This window comes from Ziziphus jujuba, chromosome 6 (genome assembly GCF_031755915.1).
Source record: "Ziziphus jujuba cultivar Dongzao chromosome 6, ASM3175591v1".
NCBI lineage: Eukaryota > Viridiplantae > Streptophyta > Magnoliopsida > Rosales > Rhamnaceae > Ziziphus > Ziziphus jujuba.
The window spans coordinates 6879017-6898273 of NC_083384.1; the positions used below are offsets into that span (position 1 = coordinate 6879017).

At 33.9% G+C, this 19257-nt stretch overlaps 2 protein-coding genes across 3 annotated transcripts; both read left to right on the forward strand.

Annotated features, from left to right (window-relative positions):
• The first annotated feature begins 13328 nt into the window (after positions 1-13328).
• On the forward strand, positions 13329-14780 carry LOC132804167 (putative disease resistance protein RGA3). Its single transcript, XM_060818263.1, has one exon. The coding sequence runs from the start codon at positions 13518-13520 to the stop codon at positions 14778-14780; it is 1263 nt and encodes a 420-aa protein (XP_060674246.1). The 5' UTR covers positions 13329-13517.
• An 18-nt stretch (positions 14781-14798) lies between these two features.
• Positions 14799-18366, forward strand: LOC107431211 (putative disease resistance protein RGA4). 2 transcript variants are annotated; one of them, XM_016042095.4, is made up of 3 exons: positions 14799-16996; positions 17762-17833; positions 17912-18366. In XM_016042095.4, exon 1 carries the CDS (start codon positions 14799-14801, stop codon positions 16929-16931), a length of 2133 nt encoding a protein of 710 aa, XP_015897581.3. In that variant the 3' UTR covers positions 16932-16996; positions 17762-17833; positions 17912-18366. The 2 variants fall into 2 exon arrangements, with proteins under 2 accessions (XP_015897581.3, XP_015897580.3); XM_016042094.4 differs by having other exon boundaries at positions 17923-18366.
• The last annotated feature ends 891 nt before the right edge of the window (positions 18367-19257 follow it).

Consider the following 19257-nt stretch of genomic DNA (forward strand, 5'->3'; position numbering starts at 1 on the left):
TGGTTTACGCTGACTAGTTTCACTTTAAAATTAACGTCATCAGGGTATGTCTGTGAGAATAACTCTAGCTCCAGAGTGTGAGCTTCCACCTGCTACTTCAGCATTTTCTTTAAGATTCTCAAATGGAAATTTCCATTCCATACTTACAATTATAATGTTACTAACCTGTTTATTGTACTAGTATCTGCAGGAAACTGATAACAAAGCTCCTGCTGTTGCCCATTTTGCATTTCACAAGGCATAGAATGTGGTTAGCAATATGCTTGCTAGGGGCTTTATCTCAGGCAAAGATAAAGTCAACAAGGCAAAAAACTTATAACAAACATTCAACAGCCTCAATCAAAGTAGCTTCTTTTTACCATTTAGAAAAAAGAAGTTTTGGTACTTTCATGGTTAGTGACAAATTTGGCGGCTGATTAACGGTGAAAAACATCTTGAAGCTGTTTTGTTAGCATGATTCAAGGTCATTTGGCATGTTGAAACAATTTTTTGGGGACTTAAATTATCCAGTTAGCAACTTAGCATTTAAGTATCATACATTTGAAAGAGTGGTCAGTGGATTCAAAAGATGCTCTCCCCAATGGGAGATAAGACAAAACCAGATTTAGTCTGTTAAACCACAATAACACAATGCATAGAAAAATATCTATATTTTGGAATACTTCACAATAATAAAGAAAATAGTAGAAGTTAAATATCTTGAACCAAATCATGCATCAGCTGCTTCCTTGAACTTTGTTTAGACAACATTTTTTTTCTTTATTTTATTATCCAAAAATAATAATATTATTATTATTATCGTTCATTTAGCTAACAATCTATAATTCTAGTTTCAGGACATTCTAAGTACGCATAGTCTCACACCTAATGATTTAAGAAAGCACATAAACATTATTGATTTATTGTCAGGTATTAGGCATATGTAAAGATGCAGAAATAGGCATCAAGAAAAAATGACAATTAAAGTAAAAACAGAGTAGGAAGGCTTATGTTAACTGGAATTTGTTAAACCGTAGCAATCCCTTATATATTATAGCTTTTCCATTGATATTGACAATTTGTTTGGATAGGAACTTTTTTAATTTCGTGATAACTACGGTGAATATTCTACAATAACAGAGGTAAAATGTAAGAGTAATTTTTATTTTGTTAGTACTTAGTACCACTCCAAATACTCCACCGTATGAACAATCATGCCGAGTTAGCTTAGTCAAGTGTTTTTGGGTCAAGTTGAGACAAATTTTTCACATCAGCTTGTTCCTTGAATCCTGTTTTAATTGTATGGGAGAAAAATAAAAGAGAAATTAAGGCACCAGCTTTTTTGCAAGTCAAGTCAAGCAACATGCAAGGTGGGACTATATATGCTGCTTTCAGTTTGAAAATTCCTCGAGCTTTCTTGGCAGTGATTGCTTGAACCAAACAGTCTTCCCCAAAGAAACTCATATCTTAAGCCATTTGATACATGAACTAGGAGCTCAGTCAATTATTTTATCAACTTTCTTTCTAGTAATTCAATTTGGCAATATGCGACTTTGATAATATGGCTGAAGCTGTACTTATTATGCTCGAGAATCTCAACTCCATGATCCAGAAAGAGTTTGGATTGTTTTATGGTGTCAACAAAGACATGGAGAAGCTCTCCAGCTCTCTTCTAACAGTGCGTGCTGTGCTTGAAGATGCTAAGGAGAAGTAGTTAAGAGACAAGGCAATAAAAGATTGGCTGGGAAACTATATATATTTTACTTTTTCTTCTACTATGTTGATTTACAGAAGTACATGAAAAATGAAGTACATAAATTATCTAGTGAAGCTATGCATATAATTAACCAGATAGGGAAAAACCTCTAGTAAAATTTCTAGCCAAATTCAAATTGCCAATCTCAACATGCATTGAATAGATGTAGGCGTTACCAGGATTTTTGAGATTTTAACATGTTTATTGCACTAGTATCTTAAGGAAACCAATAATAAATCCCTTAGTGGTGTTGCTGATTTCTGCATTTTCAGAAGGCAGAGGATGTGGTCAGCACTCAGCAGCATACTTGTTGACGGCTTTATCCTACGCAAAGATGCAATGATGCATCACTACGAGCCAACCAACTTTGATTAGAAAAAGCAGTTGTTTTCAAGAGGTTTATCTGAGAAAATGAGTGGTAGCTAGAATGATTGTGGTCAAGTTCATTTATCTGAGTATTCTAAAGCATTTGCTCCAATTGGTTGATCCTATGATATAGACTTGTACTGTAAATACCTTTTATATGAATTTTAAAATGTATTTTTGTTATAAATTCTTGATCATTGTTACTTATAATTACTAATAAAGTTTTACAAAGTATTTTGAAAAAACGTGCCTTGGATTCTAAGTTCTAAACCAGTTGAGAGCTCCACTTTAGGACTAATCCCTTTTGACAAATGAAAGAAAAGAAAAAATAAGTTAATACAAAACAAAACCTTAATGAGCTTGTTGGGATATATTAATGAATCAACCAATTTCCTGCCTATTAACTTATATTCATACGCCATACAGGCTCCACCAAACAAAGACAGTCTGCAAGTTGTTCACGAACTAATGTCTTTAAGCTCCACATGTGATCCAAGGGACCACCAATTTTTTTTTTTTCCTTTCTTAGTTTTTGGTTCTTTATGGATGCTTGTTGTATTATTCTACCATATCTACATCACCATTTAAATTATAAATTTTAGAAACATACTTTTTTTATAACAAGTAGTTGGATTGAATGATGCATAAACCATTATTAATTATTCCTTCAATTATTAATTTTAATATATCAAGTCTTACTTTAGAAAGCTTAGGAGTTAAACTAATTTTTGAAGTCAAAGAGGAATGTTTTGGATGACAAAGAACCAAAAATAATTTTCTTTTATAACAAATTAAAAACTTACAAACTTGGATAGGTTAGAGAAAGAAATTGCATTGCCTCTACGAATAATTTTGTTCTTTCATACTCGCGAGGAAGGAGTGGAAATATGAACTTTCTAATAGAAGAACAACGGTTTTGGCCACTAGATTCATTATGATTAATGGTTAGGGGTTTCAATTTCATATGTCTTACATAATTCAATTCAAATTATCAAATTAAAAACTAATAAAGCATATTTTTCCTGCATGTTTTTAATTAATGTCAAATACTGGAAGGTATTTGAACTACGTGTCATTACACAATTAGATTAAAATTAACTAAAGAATCAAAATCAGAGTCAAGTGGCATATCAATTCCTTAATTATAGAAACCTATCCAATCAAGGAATTACAAAACCATCCATCATCGAACCATGTTAAGCCACCTATATTACTAACCCAAAATCATGCAATTCATTTGATTTGATGATCTCCATCTCCATTTCCAATCTTTCCCCACTTCTCAAAACCTTATCCAAACATTTGGGCCCATTTATTCTTCCATAGTGGGCCCATGATTTCTAATAATAATAAAATTAAGGGGACCACATGCGTAATCGTCTCACACCTCACAAAGATATATAAGAAAACGTCAAAAATTAGAAATTAAAAAATAATTAAAAAAAATGGAAATTTGGCCCAATACCCTCGTAGAGGTTAATGATTTTTGCTCCCTCACTTGATATCTTTTTTGTTCTACCCCTCAATATCCATTGTAACCTTCAAACAAAAAAAAATTACTTACATATCCTATTATATTTTAAACCAAACAAAAATCAACTTTTTCTAAACGTTTTTACACAAACACACAAATACAAAAAACCAAACAAACAGCTTTACACGAACACTCAAATACACGAAAATCCCAAAATTTCATAAAAGTGTCTCAAATTTTGCAAAAAAATTGGATGACTGTTCACCCTCGGTAATTCCCGAGGAAATCGTCAGTAACCAACAAATACCCTTTGGAAAAATTACCGACGGTTTCGTCGGTAATTCCCAAGGGTGTACAGTCCATAAAATTTTACCAATTTTTTGGGCCCCACAAGTCCCATAACGTATGTTGAATGCAAAAACATGGCAAATAGGGATTCTAAAATTATACTAAGTAGAGAAAATCCCAAAATTTCATAAAAGTGTATCAAATTTTGCAAAAAAATTGGATGACTGTTCACCCTCGGTAATTCCCGAGGAAATCATCGATAACCAACACATACCCTCTGGAAAAATTACTGACGGTTTCGTCGGTAATTACCGAGGATGTACAGTCCATCACATTTTACAAGTTTTTTGGGCCCCACAAGTCCCATAACGTGTGTTAAATGCAAAAACATGCAAAATAGGGATTCTAAAATTATGCTAAGGAGAGAAAATCCCAAAATTTCCTAAACGTGTCTCAAATTTTGCAAAAAAAATATGATGACTGTTCACCCTCAGTAAATACCGACGAAACCGTCGGTAATTTTTCCAGAGGGTATGTGGTTGGTTACCGACGGTTTCCTCGGGAATTACCGAGGGGGTACAGTCATCCAATTTTTTTGTAAAATTTTAGACACATTTATGAAATTTTGGGATTTTCTCTGCTTAGCATAATTTTAGAATCCCTATTTTGCATGTTTTTGCATTCAACACACGTTATGGGACTTGTGGAGCCCAAAAAACTTGTAAAATGTGATGGACTGTACACCCTCGGTAATTACGGACGAAACTGTCGGTACTTTTTCCAGAGGGTATGTGTTGGTTACCGACGATTTCCTCGGGAATTACCGAGGGAATACAGTCATCTAATTTTTTTACAAAATTTGAGAACTTTTTAAGCAATTTTGGGATTTTCTCTCCTTAGGATAATTTTAGAATCCATATTTTTCATTTTCTTGCATTCAACACACGTTATGGGACTTGTGGGGCCCAAAAAAATTGGTAAAATGTGATTGACTGTACACCCTTGGTAATTACCAATGAAACCGTCGTAATTTTTCCAGAGGGTATGTGTTGGTTACCGACGATTTCCTCGGGAATTACCGAGGGTGAACAGTCATCCAAATTTTGGGATTTATTTGATACACTTTTATGAAATTTTGGGATTTCTCTACTTAGCATAATTTTAGAATCCCTATTTGCCATGTTTTTGCATTCAACACACGTTATGGGACTTGTGGAGCCCAAAAAATTGGTAAAATGTTATGGACTGTACACCCTCGGGAATTACCGACGAAACTGTCGGTAATTTTCCAGAGGGTATTTGTTGGTTACCGACGATTTCCTCGGGAATTACCGAGGGTGAACAGTCATCCTATTTTTTTAGAAAATTTAAGAACGTTTTAAGCAATTTTGGGATTTTCTCTGCTTAGGATAATTTTAGAATCCATATTTTTCATTTTTTTGCATTCAACACACCTTAGGGGACTTGTGGGGCCCAAAAAATTGGTAAAATGTGATTGCCATACGGTTTCGGTAATTATCGACGAAACCTTCGGTAATTTTTGAATCAAAAACAAATTGAACATTTTCATTTTTTAATGCCGTTTGATCACTTACTTTACCAGAATTTATCATTAATAATGCTACATTTAGCATGTTATTGGTTGGAACACACATGATTGAAGTTGCCGGATGGAATTGTTGTGAGTCTTTTACGACGGTGTACAAATGTCAATTACCGATGATGCATTGGTCATTACCATTGGGCAGTAATATCATCCATGCAATAGTAAGAAACATACAAACAACTGAACCAAAAACTGAAGACGGAATGATATGTTATCAAAACAATACGACAGATGAATTTGACAATAAAAGAACACATAAAGCCAACGTCCATTACGCCAAAACACACGTTACGCGGTTGACCAACTAATTGCATTCCTGACTACATTTCATACACACCCATACCATATAACATGGCCTCATTGTCTGAATATAGCATCATGCGATTGATGGGCGTTCGTTTCAGTGGTGCTGTTGGTTGTTAATGCTATCAAGAGGTACGGCGGCGGAGCATGATCGGCTGCTGTGACCAACATGTTTGCACCTCCCGCATCTATATTGATGACACTCCTCTCCTTGAGATTGAATCCTCTTCTTTCTCGGTCTTCCTGACTGTTTGCCAATTTGAGGTGGAAGTACAACCTGGTTTATGACATCATCTGGAGCATGCCCCTGACTTTTATCTCCAAGTGGATATATGGTTTTCGAATATGCATCACGGAGTGAGTCAACTGAGTAATGCGCCGAGCAAAGGAAATATGGAGAGATATGTCGATGCTTACATGCTGCAATTGCATGGACACAAGGAAATCCATCAATGTCAAATTCCTTGCATGAGCACGTCTTATTTTCTAAGTTAACAACTCCAATGAACATGCCATGGCCAACAACTTGAAACTCATATAAGTTCATTAGCATAACACGTAAGCCTCTGCCATTATTTGAGCGGTCCTGCATGATTTTTTCCAACCAAGTAGTAACAGGAGTTTGCATTGCAGTAGCGTTAGTTCGACATTCATACCACCACCTTTGCAAGACATCACGAATGTGATCTAGTAATGGCAAAACAGGTTTATCCCTAGCATCAATAAGCACAAAGTTCATGCTCTCTGCAATGTTAGTTGTCATTATGTTGTATCTATTGCCCAGAAAATGTGATCTAGCCCAATATAATATCAACCAATATAATATTAAACACGGTAATCACATAATAAAAGCATTAAAAGTTAACTAAAGACTATAACTGTAGATATTTAGATATCATAAAACATCAACAGCAAGTAGACTTCTCATATAAAACATTTAATATGTCCCCAAGAAGATAATAATCATCAAATGCGGCTCCTACCATGGACCTACCAATAATCCAAACCACAACAGTTGTGGTCCTTGTGGTCCTTAAAATTTTGAATAAAAACCTAAAGTGAAAGAGCTTCATGGTATCATAATATGCTGACAACACAAATACAATTGAGTGAATAATCTTCCACCAGTTCCTTTCACCCTAAAGAGAAAAAAGTTCATCCCACATAACAAATAGCAGGGAGGATTGAGCATTTCTTAAAAATTAACAATGTTTCAGAACATGTGACAAATAAATTGCTTAATTTTTAAAATCCTAAAAACTAGTTATTAAGTGCACAATAGAAAAAAGGTTCTTAGATAAAGGTGGAAATTCTGTGGTTCTGTAAAATAAAGTAGAAAGCTAAAGCATGGTTATTAATTTGAACATTGTTATACAGATAATGAGGATACATTAATAGTTCCAACCAAGTCAGAGATCCAAATGCCAACTCCCTATGTGTAGAATGTACAAATATACAACAATGAAAGGAACTCAATGTTGACCTTAATTTGAAGGTCAGCAAATATGAACTGAACAAGAAGAATATAGGTAATAATACTATTGCACTACTTTGGCCAATATAGGAACCAAATGGACCTCCAAAATTCAGAACATCTAAATTTTTTAGTCTGGCTAATGATGAAATGAGGAAAAGCAACATCTAAATTTTGAAGTGCATGTAAATGTTGATATCTATTTGTGCAATTTCAATTGGTTTACTCGTTTTTTCATATGAACACCTTATTTTACATTCATTGTGATTTTGCCTGTTTTCTAATATCTTTTCTTGGCTTTTTTTCCCTTAATGTGTGTGTATTTGTCAATACAATAGATAATATAGTGGTGGCTAACTTCCAAAAAGCATAATTGATTCGCAGCCAAACCGAGGAACTCATATAAAATGTCTTCCTTGCATAGCTCCCATAGTTTTCTATTATTATAATACGTTAACCTATCATTGAATCTTTTAACATGAAGTGCAGAGGGAAATGATTCCACAACATCATAATAATATAAATACAAAAAATATCAACAAAGAAAATGAAGAACAATATTTGTGAAGTATCTTTTTGACACAAGAATAATTTACTTGAATAAAAGATATTAAAGTAATAATAATAATATAAATAAAAATAGAAAGAAAAATGCATGCTGATACAAAAAAATAAAGGAAAAACAAAGTGCATTTACATTGGATATTAAGTGTTATGAAGCGGTACGAATGCAAATACTTTAAATCGAAAAACTCATTCATAGAACTCAAAGAAAGGCACTGAAAACAATATCACTAAACAATTCACTTCGTAAACCATGATTAATGCTGCAGAATAACACTACCCCAGGAAAACTTAACTCGTAGAGCCCAAATCCAACTAAAGCTACCAAAGGAACAGCTGAAAGTGGACTCAAAAACTTGAAGAATAGATATAGAAAATCTAATTAACAACAGCTTAAGAATTCCAATTGTTTGTAGGACAAAACTATTTTGAAGAAAACATTAAAAGGCATCAGTGCAAACACTCAACAGCCTTAACAAATATTTGACAATAGTTTTTATAGTCGAGTTCTATTACTTCACTTTCCTCTCCATTTTCTTCAATCTATATTCCTAGCCAAACCACTTAAAACCATTCTGAATAGGATCATTACAAAATTGTTCAAGATGGTGATAAACAGGATTGGCACACGTCCTATGTATGCACAATCATACAAAGAAACCAAAAGATATTACATGTTACTGTTTGCATTTAGATGGAAATTTCAATTTTTAAATAAAGAGAAGCACTAAAACAAAAGTTAACATCACACTGATAGAACATATTCTCTAAATGAATCAAAGAAACCAAGTTGGCCAGGAAGAGTTTCCAATAACCTACTAAACGGGTGGCTAATATTGATTTAGATTTCCCATTTTCAAAAGAAAAAGTCAAAGAGTAGTTTTAAATTCTCCAAGATTCTTCATATGCTATCACCATTAATGCAAGTACCTTAAACATTTTTTAGCACAAGAAGAATTACGTGTATCATGCAATCAAATTAATCCAATCAAACAACCAATATCAACCAGGAAGACCAGATTGTTTATACCTTTATGTACCTTCACAAATTTAGTTCCTTGATCTTTTCTAATAGTGGAACAACAGGCTCTATGACAATATAGATAGCAACCTTTGTCGTATTACCACAAAAAGTTTTAGTCTCCATACTATGAAGGAATGATAAAATATTTGGTTGTTTGACCTGAAAAGAACAAATGTGACCTTTTTATACTAGTAGGTATCGCAGAAAAATTCCTTTATAGAAGGCTAGTAACAGAAGGATAAAGTAGCTAGACAGGGAAACAAAACATGTATTAAAGCTTTAGAAAAATAGGCATACTATCAAACAAAATCTATGGACTCTGAAAAAACAACCATGTTGAGTTAATGCTTGATAAAATCAAAAATTTAAACATTTTTTTACAAAAATATTACACTTAAATTTTATCAGATTATTGGATTTCAAATTTCAGGGATGTGAGAATCTTTCATATCAATTCCCTCTTTGATTTTGATAGGTGTATGTGACAAGAAAATCCACAATGCATCAATCCGCTAATATCTAAATTCAAAAAAGTAGCAACCAAAATATTGAAAATTGCAAATAGAAGAATATTTAAACCAATCCAAGAAACCAAAGAGAATAAGAACTTTCTCAAGAAAAATACTAACCACATCAAAGAGTAAAACAGATGAGAACTTATAGTTCTGACACTTTACACCATTACGACCAGCAGCTAAATGTCCATCTTGGGCATTACTTCCAGAAAGAGAAAATATACATATAACAGATCCATCATCCTAAAATACCAATTAAAAGTATATCAATGTATCATGTATTTATATATGATAAAATTTTCTTAGATTAGAGGAACTGGAGATTAAAATTCGTAATTGACGTATAGGAAATAGCCAATAATAAGATCTTAGGAAGATCTGAGCATATAGACACATCCAAGACTTTAATAGAACAGGTTATGGAATAGCTTCACTACTAAAATTTTCTCTTCATTTGTATGAGCAAAAGCATTATATAATTTCTACCACACACACGCAACCCAATAAAACATATCAACAAACAGTTAAAATGCATATGATTTTGGCCCCAAATAATAAAACCCAAAAATAATAGCATTCTAAAAACAAGTTCAGTAATTAATAATTGCTATATCCCATGTATAAGATCCATTAACTTAATATTTTCAATTGTAATAATCAACAAAATTTCCAGAACAGCTAATAAAAACAAAAGTAAAAGCAGACCCAAAAAACTGAACGGAACAAAAAGTAAAAGAAGATTTAAGGGGGCTGAATGATCATCGTCACCTGATGAGGTTATTGTTTTAGTTGTCTCAGTGAGTCAGTGAGAAGCAGAGGAATGGGAAGAGTGGTGAGAAGAAGAAGAAGCAAAAGAAGAAGAGGAAGGAGGAGTTTGTTGTAGACCAGCTCGTCGACTCTGAGGCTAAGACCGAGAAGGGCATGACAGAGCTGATTGCTGAGCCTTGGATGCTTCCTCCACTCGCTCCTCCTCCTGAAGAACTCCGATTGTCCCAAAACGCTTCGCCATTCTCTCTCACTTTCTCTTCCTCTTCTTCTTCGTGCTCCGTTTAGGGGAAAAATGGCGTAACCTTACATCTTCATTCTTCCTTTTCACATTTGCAAAGGGTAATATGGGGATATTTGAAAATAGAAGGGTAAAACAAAAAAGGTTGGAAACGGGTGGGTAGTTTTCATTAGAGCCTTTAAAACAAGGGTATTGGGCCAAATTCCCCTAAAAAAAAAGTGGAGAAAGACCAACCCAATCATGAACAATCCAAGTAAAAAGTTAGATGATGAGTTGGTGACACTTTCACTGTAACGTACCTATGATTTACAATTATATTATGTTTTATAAATATCATTTTAATTGTATAAAATTTTTTTGAATGGTTAATAATTATTTACTTGTTCATATATCGTTCCGTTCTCTGCTTTCATCGTTGGCGTTCTTTCTGATATCTACGCATTTCACCGCTCCACCAGAAATTCTCTCTACCCCTACGCCAGCTTGGTAGTTTCTACCATCTGTCCAGAGTTGAGTCCCGGGATTTGACGGCGGACTTAAAAAGCCATCTACAGACACTTTACGCCCAATCATTCCTGATAACGCTTGCATCCTCTATATTACTGCGGCTGCTGGCACAGAGTTAGCCAATGCTTATTCCCCTGATACCATCATTATTTCTTCTCCGGGAAAAAAAGTTCACGACCTGTAGGCCTTCTACCTCCACGCGGCATTGCTCCGTCAGGCTTTCGCCCATTGCATAATTATTGTATTCTGAATTCAATGGTTTCAATAAACTCCCTATAGCAGTTCGTCTTAGACCAGATCTATAACTACTCTCAACGGTTTGTGTAGCCATGGGTCCTATTTTATATTCATTGAGATCTGTTGACTTTGTATACCACATATATATTATATATATTTATTAAACATAATAATATTATACATACATATATATGTGGTATATGTATAAGCTAACATGCTATGCCCCTATTTCTATCATTTTTAGCGTGTAATTTTGAATACTTGAACGGTCGATTTTTTTTTTTTTTTCGTTTTAGCTTTCACCTTTCCGAATGAAAACACCGGAATGTTTCATTATGATTTGGATTGCGTTTATATAGACTGGATTGCCCTTCTTTTTCTTTTTTTTCTTCTTTTTTTTTAGTGTTTTTTATATTATTTATTATTTTATTATATAATATATATATATATATACAATAGTTTATATAATAAATACAGAATGATAATAATATAGAATCAAATTCCATTTAAAACATTTAGATAAAATAAAAGCATTTATATTATATAATTAGATTATATAAAATGTACACATATATGTTATATATAATTCTATAATCATATAACATATATGTATAAAAAAAAGACTCGAAAGAGATATCAACAATCCAATCTACACAATCTGCAAAAATCTAGTATATAAATCCAATATAAATGAAATAAATATAAAAAATCCAATATAAATCAAAATCTAAAAATGGAATCTATATTTGTTAATATGTTTAACATACATTTTTTAGATTTTTTGAACAGATTTATATAATTAATATATGTTTAATAGACATATTCGTATTGTTCATAGAGAAATCTCTTATCAACAATAGAACAAGATCCATTTTGCATCATAGCTAAGGGATTCCTTGGTTCGGGGCAAGTTTAACTATCAAATATTAACAATGACATACAAAATTTGTAGAAAAAATATTCTTTTGCATATCTTTCAATTTTTATTTATGTTCTATTTTTTATTTTATATTATTTATACAAATATTAAATTTTTTATTATAAAAAAAATGATTAATAGATAAACTTATAAGTTGTGATAATAATTTTTTTAAGAATATAATAAATAGATTTATCTATTGTAACTTTGGATATTGTTTGTTAAATGTGAATTTTTTTTTTAATTTGCTTAGTTATTGGAACGTAATTAAAAGGTAAAAAGAAAAATATCAATAATATTAATTTAATAAATTTTTTTTTATTAAAAATCAATAATATTTATAAAAAATTTTGATAAAAAATTAGCAAAAAAATTTATAGATATTTTGAAAATTTATGTGAAATTTTATAAAAATTTTAAAAATTTTCATGAAAATTATGAATTTTTTAACTAAATTACGAAGAATTTAATATAGATATTATGATAGAAATTTATATGAAAATTATGAAATAATATAAAAAAATTTAGTAGATATTATGTAAATTATATCCGTATTTATTTTAAAATTAAATTTTTTTCCGATGTATTAAAAAATAACAATTTAGTAAAAAATTTATGAAAATTTTTAATATTTTAAACTATGATAGTGACCAAAAATTTGCATCATCTTCCTTTGACAGCAGAGCTGCAGAGGTCTTCTTTTGTGCTATTTGGTCTTGGGATGTTCGTTTCGATGTATCTTCTTTGTTATATGGAGATTTACTCTTTTGATTTTCAATAAAACCTCATCTTTTTGACCAAAAAACCGAAATAAACCATAGCAGGAAGAGTTATGGAATTAAACTTATTTAACTCCACGAATCCCTTATGATATTTCTAAAAGATTTTCTAGATCTTTTGTTGATATAACATGACTAAATTTTCGCAAAGGATGTGGAATTGACATCTGAGTGAATTGACTATATATATATATATATATATTTAGATAGATAGGAACTGCGATAATTTCTCGGTGATTAAGTGTTGATGTATAATGGGACTTTCAAAAATATGACAAAAAAGGAAGGGATGGTATATACTAAGTTGAAAAAGGTTCGATAAAAAATTTGTATTGTGTTAGAATCAATAAACAATTAGCAAAATATTAGAAAAAAGGAAGGATTTTAATTTCCTTCATTGCCAATTTTTCACGCAGTTATTTTGAACTCCAAAGAATATTGTAAAATAATAAAGCCAAAATGCGAGAGTAATTGTCTTCTTTTGTCGGTGCCGCTTTAAAAGAGAATACTATGCAGTTATTTAATACCGCAAACATGCAAGTTGGGCCTATATGCTACTTTTTGAAAGGTCCTGGAGCTTCCATACCATTGACTTTTTCTGTGCCTAACAGTCTTCGTCAAGCAAACTCATATCTTAAGCGTTTGGCTGATGAACTAGCAAGTTTAATCCATTATTTCTCAAATTAATTTCTTCATTCGAAATCATTTGCTACTGTGACAATGGCTGAAGCTTTACTTACTGTCATGTTTGAGAATCTGAACTCGTTGATCCAGAATGGGTTTGGATTGCTTTGGGGTGTCAACAAAGAGATGGAGAACCTGTCTAGCATCCTCTCGACCATCTGTGCTGTGCTTCAAGATGCTGAGGAGAGGCAGATACGGGACAGGGCAATCAAGAATTGGCTGCAAAAACTTAAAGATGTTGCTGATGAGTTGGATGACATTCTGGCTGAGTGTTCAATCGAGGCATCGCAACTGGAATACAAAGGGCAGAGGTTCGGATCAACCCAAAAGGTAACAGCTTCTTTTTTATCCTGTCTGAACCCAAAAAATACTCTGTCACGTTATAGAATTGCAACAAAGATGAAAGATGTAGCAGATAAACTGGATAAAATTTCAAAAGAGCGTATGAATTTTCACTTGCGTGAGGTTGTTGAAGATAGAAGACTTGTCCAAGTTAGTAACAAACCGGAAACTGATTCCTTTGTTGATGAGACACATGTGTATGGAAGAGAAAAAGATAAAGAGAAGATAGTGGAGTTTTTGGTAGATAATTCAAGGAATTCCAATGATCTCTCAATCTATCCTATTGTGGGTATGGGGGGCATGGGAAAAACTACCCTTGCTAAAATAGTTTTCAACGATGAAAGGGTTAGTGAGCATTTTGAGACTAGACTATGGATTTGTGTTTCAGAGGACTTTGATGTGAAGAGATTGATAAAAGCTATAATAGAATCTGCCACTGAAAAAAATTGTGAAGCTTTGGACATGGATTCTCTAAAGAGACGCCTCCAAAACATTTTGGAAAGGAAGAAGTTTTTCCTTGTTTTGGATGATGTGTGGAATGAACATCAAGACCATTGGGAAAGTTTGAAAAGTGTACTTGCTTGTGGATTAAATGGTTCTTCGATTCTGGTTACAACTCGTCTCAAAAACGTCGCAAGAATTATGGGAACAATACCAATGCATGAGTTGTTTGGTTTACCAGAAGATGATTGCTGGTCAGTCTTTAAGCATCGTGCATTTGGTAATGAAAGTGAAGAGCGACCAAGTCTTGCAAAAATTGGGAAGGAGATTGCGAGGAAGTGCAGGGGAAATCCGCTAGCAGCAAAGACTTTAGGAAGCTTATTGCAGTTCGAAAGTGAGGAAAAAGAGTGGGTTTCCGTTAAGGATAGTGAACTTTGGAACCTTCCACAAGATGAAACTTCCATCCTGCCAGCTTTGAAATTGAGCTACCTTCATCTACCAATTGAATTACGGTGATGTTTTGCATTTTGTACCATGTTTCCTAAGGATTATCTAATAGTTAAGGAAACATTAATTCATCTGTGGATAGCTAATGACCTTATATCTTCCAAAGGAAATATGGAGGTGGAAGAGATTGGGAAAAAGATATGCAAGGAATTATATTTGCGATCATTCTTTCACGATGCTATGAACGAAGGATTGGACTTTTTCAAGATGCATGATCTAGTACATGATCTGGCTCAAAGTATCATGGACGATGAATGTCGTGTTATAGAGAATGATCGACTGGCTAATTTGTCAAGAGTTCGTCACTTGACGTTGAGTTACTCTGACCCACCATTTGACATGCTTTCTGCTCTATTCAAAGCGGACTCCTTGCGTACTGTAATGTTATTGAGTTCTGTCAAAAAGATTGAAGCGCACAAGTTTCCTCATGGCTTGTATTTTCGTTCTTTACGAGCTTTTGATGCTGGATGGACTAACTTGACAAACATAGAGTTATCATGTTTACTTTCTCTAATCGTTGGTTCGAAACATCTAAGGTATTTGAATCTTTCGGGGACTATGATCAGATTCCTTCCCGAGTCAATTTGTTCCTTGCAAAGCTTACAGACTTTGGATGTAAGTAATTGTCGTGATCTTGAGAAGCTACCCGAGCATATGAGTCGCATAAGGAGTCTTCGTCATCTTTATATCGAAGGTTGTCCTTTAAATCACATCCCTCCTAACATTGGGAAGCTAAGTTGCTTAAGAAGTTTATGCAGATTTATTGTGAATAGGAGAAGAGGATGTGGTATAGATGAATTGGGAAGCTTATTAAACCTTGAAGGTCGTGTGAGAATCGAGCACCTTGAGAAAGTAAAGAGTCCAACGGAAGCCAAAAAAGCCAATTTAGCTGGAAAAATGAATCTCAAAAGGCTAACTTTAGAGTGGGGCTTAAATGAATCCACAGAGTCTTATAAGAAGAAGACGGCTCAAGTGTTGGAAGCCCTTGAACCTCCCCCAGGTTTAGAATTTTTGAGAATTGACAGTTTTAGTGGTATGCGTTTCCCCGGTTGGTTTAGTAATAATGATGCAATATTTCAAAATTTGGACAGCATTGAATTCTTTGATTGCAAAAACTGTTCGGAACTGCCTACAGGCATGGGGAAACTTCCATCTCTAACATATCTTGGAATGTATAGAATGGATTGTCTGCGGTATGTAGATGATGAATCTGAATCCTTTGGTACTGGAGAGCTAGAGGGAGCTGGTTACTTGCAATTGCAAAAGCTGCGCATTTCTTGTTTAACAAGCTTAGAAAGGTTGTCCAGATCGAGAATGGAAAGAAGGGACATTTTTCCACGCCTGTCTTCTTTGAACATTGAAGGATGCCCTAAATTGACCTCCTTACATTGTCTTCAGTCAATCCGGGAGTTAAGTATAAAAGGATGCAGTGAGACAGTGTTAGAATCAGTTTCAAATCTCCATACTCTAACATCACTTGAAATATGGAATAATGATGATTTGGCTTCCTTTCCCGACGGGTTCCTACATAATCTCACCGCTCTCAAATCACTCAAGATTTCAAGATTCACAAAGCTTCAAGATTTGCAATCTGACATGCTTATTGGCCTAACCGCTTTGGAAGAATTATCTATCTCTTCTTGCGATATGTTTGAGTGTTTTTCTACGGGAACATATCGAGGCTTAATTAGCCTTAAAAATATGCAAATTGTGAATTGTAGGAAGTTGAAAAGTTTGTCAGATAATTTTGGAGACCTTCCTGCACTTGAATCATTGAGGATCAGTAAATGTCCAGAGTTGGAGACTTTCCCAAATGGTCTTAACAATCTTTCTTCCCTCCAACGTCTGACCCTATCAGAGTCTAAGTTGACAGCTTTGCCTGAGAACTTACAGCATCTCCCAGCTCTCAAAGGTATGCGAATTTCTGGGTTTCCAAATCTTGAAAAGTTGCCTGACTGGCTTGGAGACTTGACATCTCTTTCTTCATTATATATTATATCTTGTCCCAAGTTGGAATATCTACCCACAAGTATCCAATATCTCACCAACTTACAAAGCTTGAATATCACAAATTGCCCTAAATTAGAGGAACGATGTAAAAAGGAAATCGGAGAAGACTGGCACAAGATAGCCCATGTTCCACGTATCAACGTGCGTTGAAGCGTGGCCTACTAGCTAGTGACCAACCCACATATAACAAGACACTGCAAATTGTTTGTTCAAAGGTAAGACTTATTTAAATAAAAGTTCCTCCATGGTTTTCTTTCTCATTAATTAATTTGATTTTTTTTTAATTTGTATTTTTCTCTCAAGTACTGGAATATCATTTATATGCGATTGTCTTGGTGATTGGACATGTACGTACCATGCACGAGCGTAGATGGGTAATAGAAATAGTGGAAGGAATGGTCAACACTTGGCAGAAGTAGTTGATTATTGGCTACTTGAATAGCTTACATGGCTCGTACAGGTTTACAGAGGGACAATATATCAGTTTGTATTTCCTAAAATCTAGTTAACCGACATTATCATGTGGCAAACATTTACTATTCTAGAATCATCCATTTTCTATTTTTTACAGCCACTAGTTTTTACTTAATGTCCAAGTAGCACTATATTATTCAACAAACTCAGTTTCCTATAATTTCCTCTGAATATCTAGATGTTTTTAGCAGATGCTCACCATTAATCTTAGCAATTTGCAATGGCTATAGAGCATTTTAACAATAAAATTCTAAAGATAAGGGAAGGCTTGTGTTTCTGATTTTACTTCTGCTAAATGGATGTCAGTTGTGCTATTTTTAAACGTTTGGCATTAAGAAACAACATGCATCGAGTAGATGTAGTCGATGCAGAGGATTTTGAGAACAATGAGTGGCAATATTGTTAATAGACATTATAATTTATTTTTTCGGATTTTGAGAACAATGAGTGGCAATATTGTTAATAGACATTATAATTTATTTTTTCCATTTGATTTATGTCATCAGGGAAATAAAATAGTGGAAATGTCAATCACAACAACTATGCTCCAGCTGCCACCCGTTACTTCAGCAGCCCCTGTAAGATTCTCTAATGAAATGTTCCATTTCATACTAATTACCACGAATGACAATATTTAGTAACCTGTTTATTGCAAGAGTATCTGCAGGAAAACTGATAATACAGCTCCTCATGCCCACTGGTGGTCCTGTATCCGCGTTTCAGAAGGCTGAGGATGTGGTGCTTCCATGATTGGTGACAAAGTTGATAAAGTTGTTCAGAAATTTCAGGTTTGGTTTTGCAGTTCCTAATCAGAATGTTAGCAGTGCTGGATCGGCCATAATGAAGAACGTTAGCAGAAATTTCGTGATATGGATTTGTATTGTAGATGCTTTTTAGCATTTGTATTAAACCCTTTGCTTAGTGCTTCTAGCCTGAAAGTATTGAGACTATAAGATGTGTCTACAATTAATTAGACATATTTGCTATTTGTGGTTTCACCTTCCCTTTTTATTAAAAACTAAAAAAATTTGCAAATAGACACAAACTTTTGTGTGGAGACTGATGTGTAAAGTTTATTTATACGTAATATTATTTCTAGAGTTCTGCATTATGTTTTTGTGAATTAGTTGGAGCACCATTACTTTTCAACTTTCTTCGCTGGAATTCAATTTGCTATTATGACTGTATGGTTGAAGATGTATTTACTGCTATGTATGACAGTATGGTTGAAGATGTATTTACTGCTATGCTTGAGAATCTCAACTCCTTGATCCAAAAAGAGTTTGGATTGCTTTTGTGTGTCAACAGGGAGATGAAGAAGCTCGCAAGCATCCTCTCAGCAATCTTTGTTGTGCTTGAAGAGGCAGAAGAGAGGCAGTGAAGAGACATGGCAGGCAATTGAGAATTGGCTTCAAAAGCTTGAAGATGTTGCAGTTGAGGTGGATGACAGTTTAGATGAATGTTTAATAGAGCATCACTACTAGTGTATTAAAGGCAGAGGTCTAGTTCAACACATAAGTTTTTGAATCCAAGAAATATTGTCTCGTCTCTTTATTGCTGTAGGTTGGATGAAATTGCAAAAGAGCATATTCAGTTTCGCTTGCAGGTTTCCAAACGGTCATAACAATCTTTCTTCCCTCCAATATCTGAGCCTATCAGGCTACCACGATCCAGATGAAGGTGACAGTTTGCAAAATCTCACTGTTCCCCCCACAACTTTGCCTGAGGCCTTACAGCTTCTTTCTTCCCTCTGACATATGAATACATATCAGTTTTGCCTGACTGGCTTGGAAACTTATCTTTATTCATTATCTCTAAGAGGTTGTCCCAAGGTGTCGTCTCTACTGACAAGTATCCAAAATCTTAACAATTTACAAGATTTCCAAATTTCAAAGATTTTAAATTTCACACTTTCCCGAGTTTGCAGAGAAATGTGAAAAGAGAACAGGAAAAGATTGGCAAAAAATTGTCGCCACTAAACATATACACCTGCAGTCACCGT

What these genes read in the sequence shown, in the direction of transcription:
- LOC107431211 (XM_016042095.4), top strand. Translation starts at nt 14,799, where the DNA reads ATGTTTCCTAAGGATTATCTAATAGTTAAGGAAACATTAATTCATCTG.
- LOC132804167 (XM_060818263.1), top strand. Translation starts at nt 13,518, where the DNA reads ATGGCTGAAGCTTTACTTACTGTCATGTTTGAGAATCTGAACTCGTTG.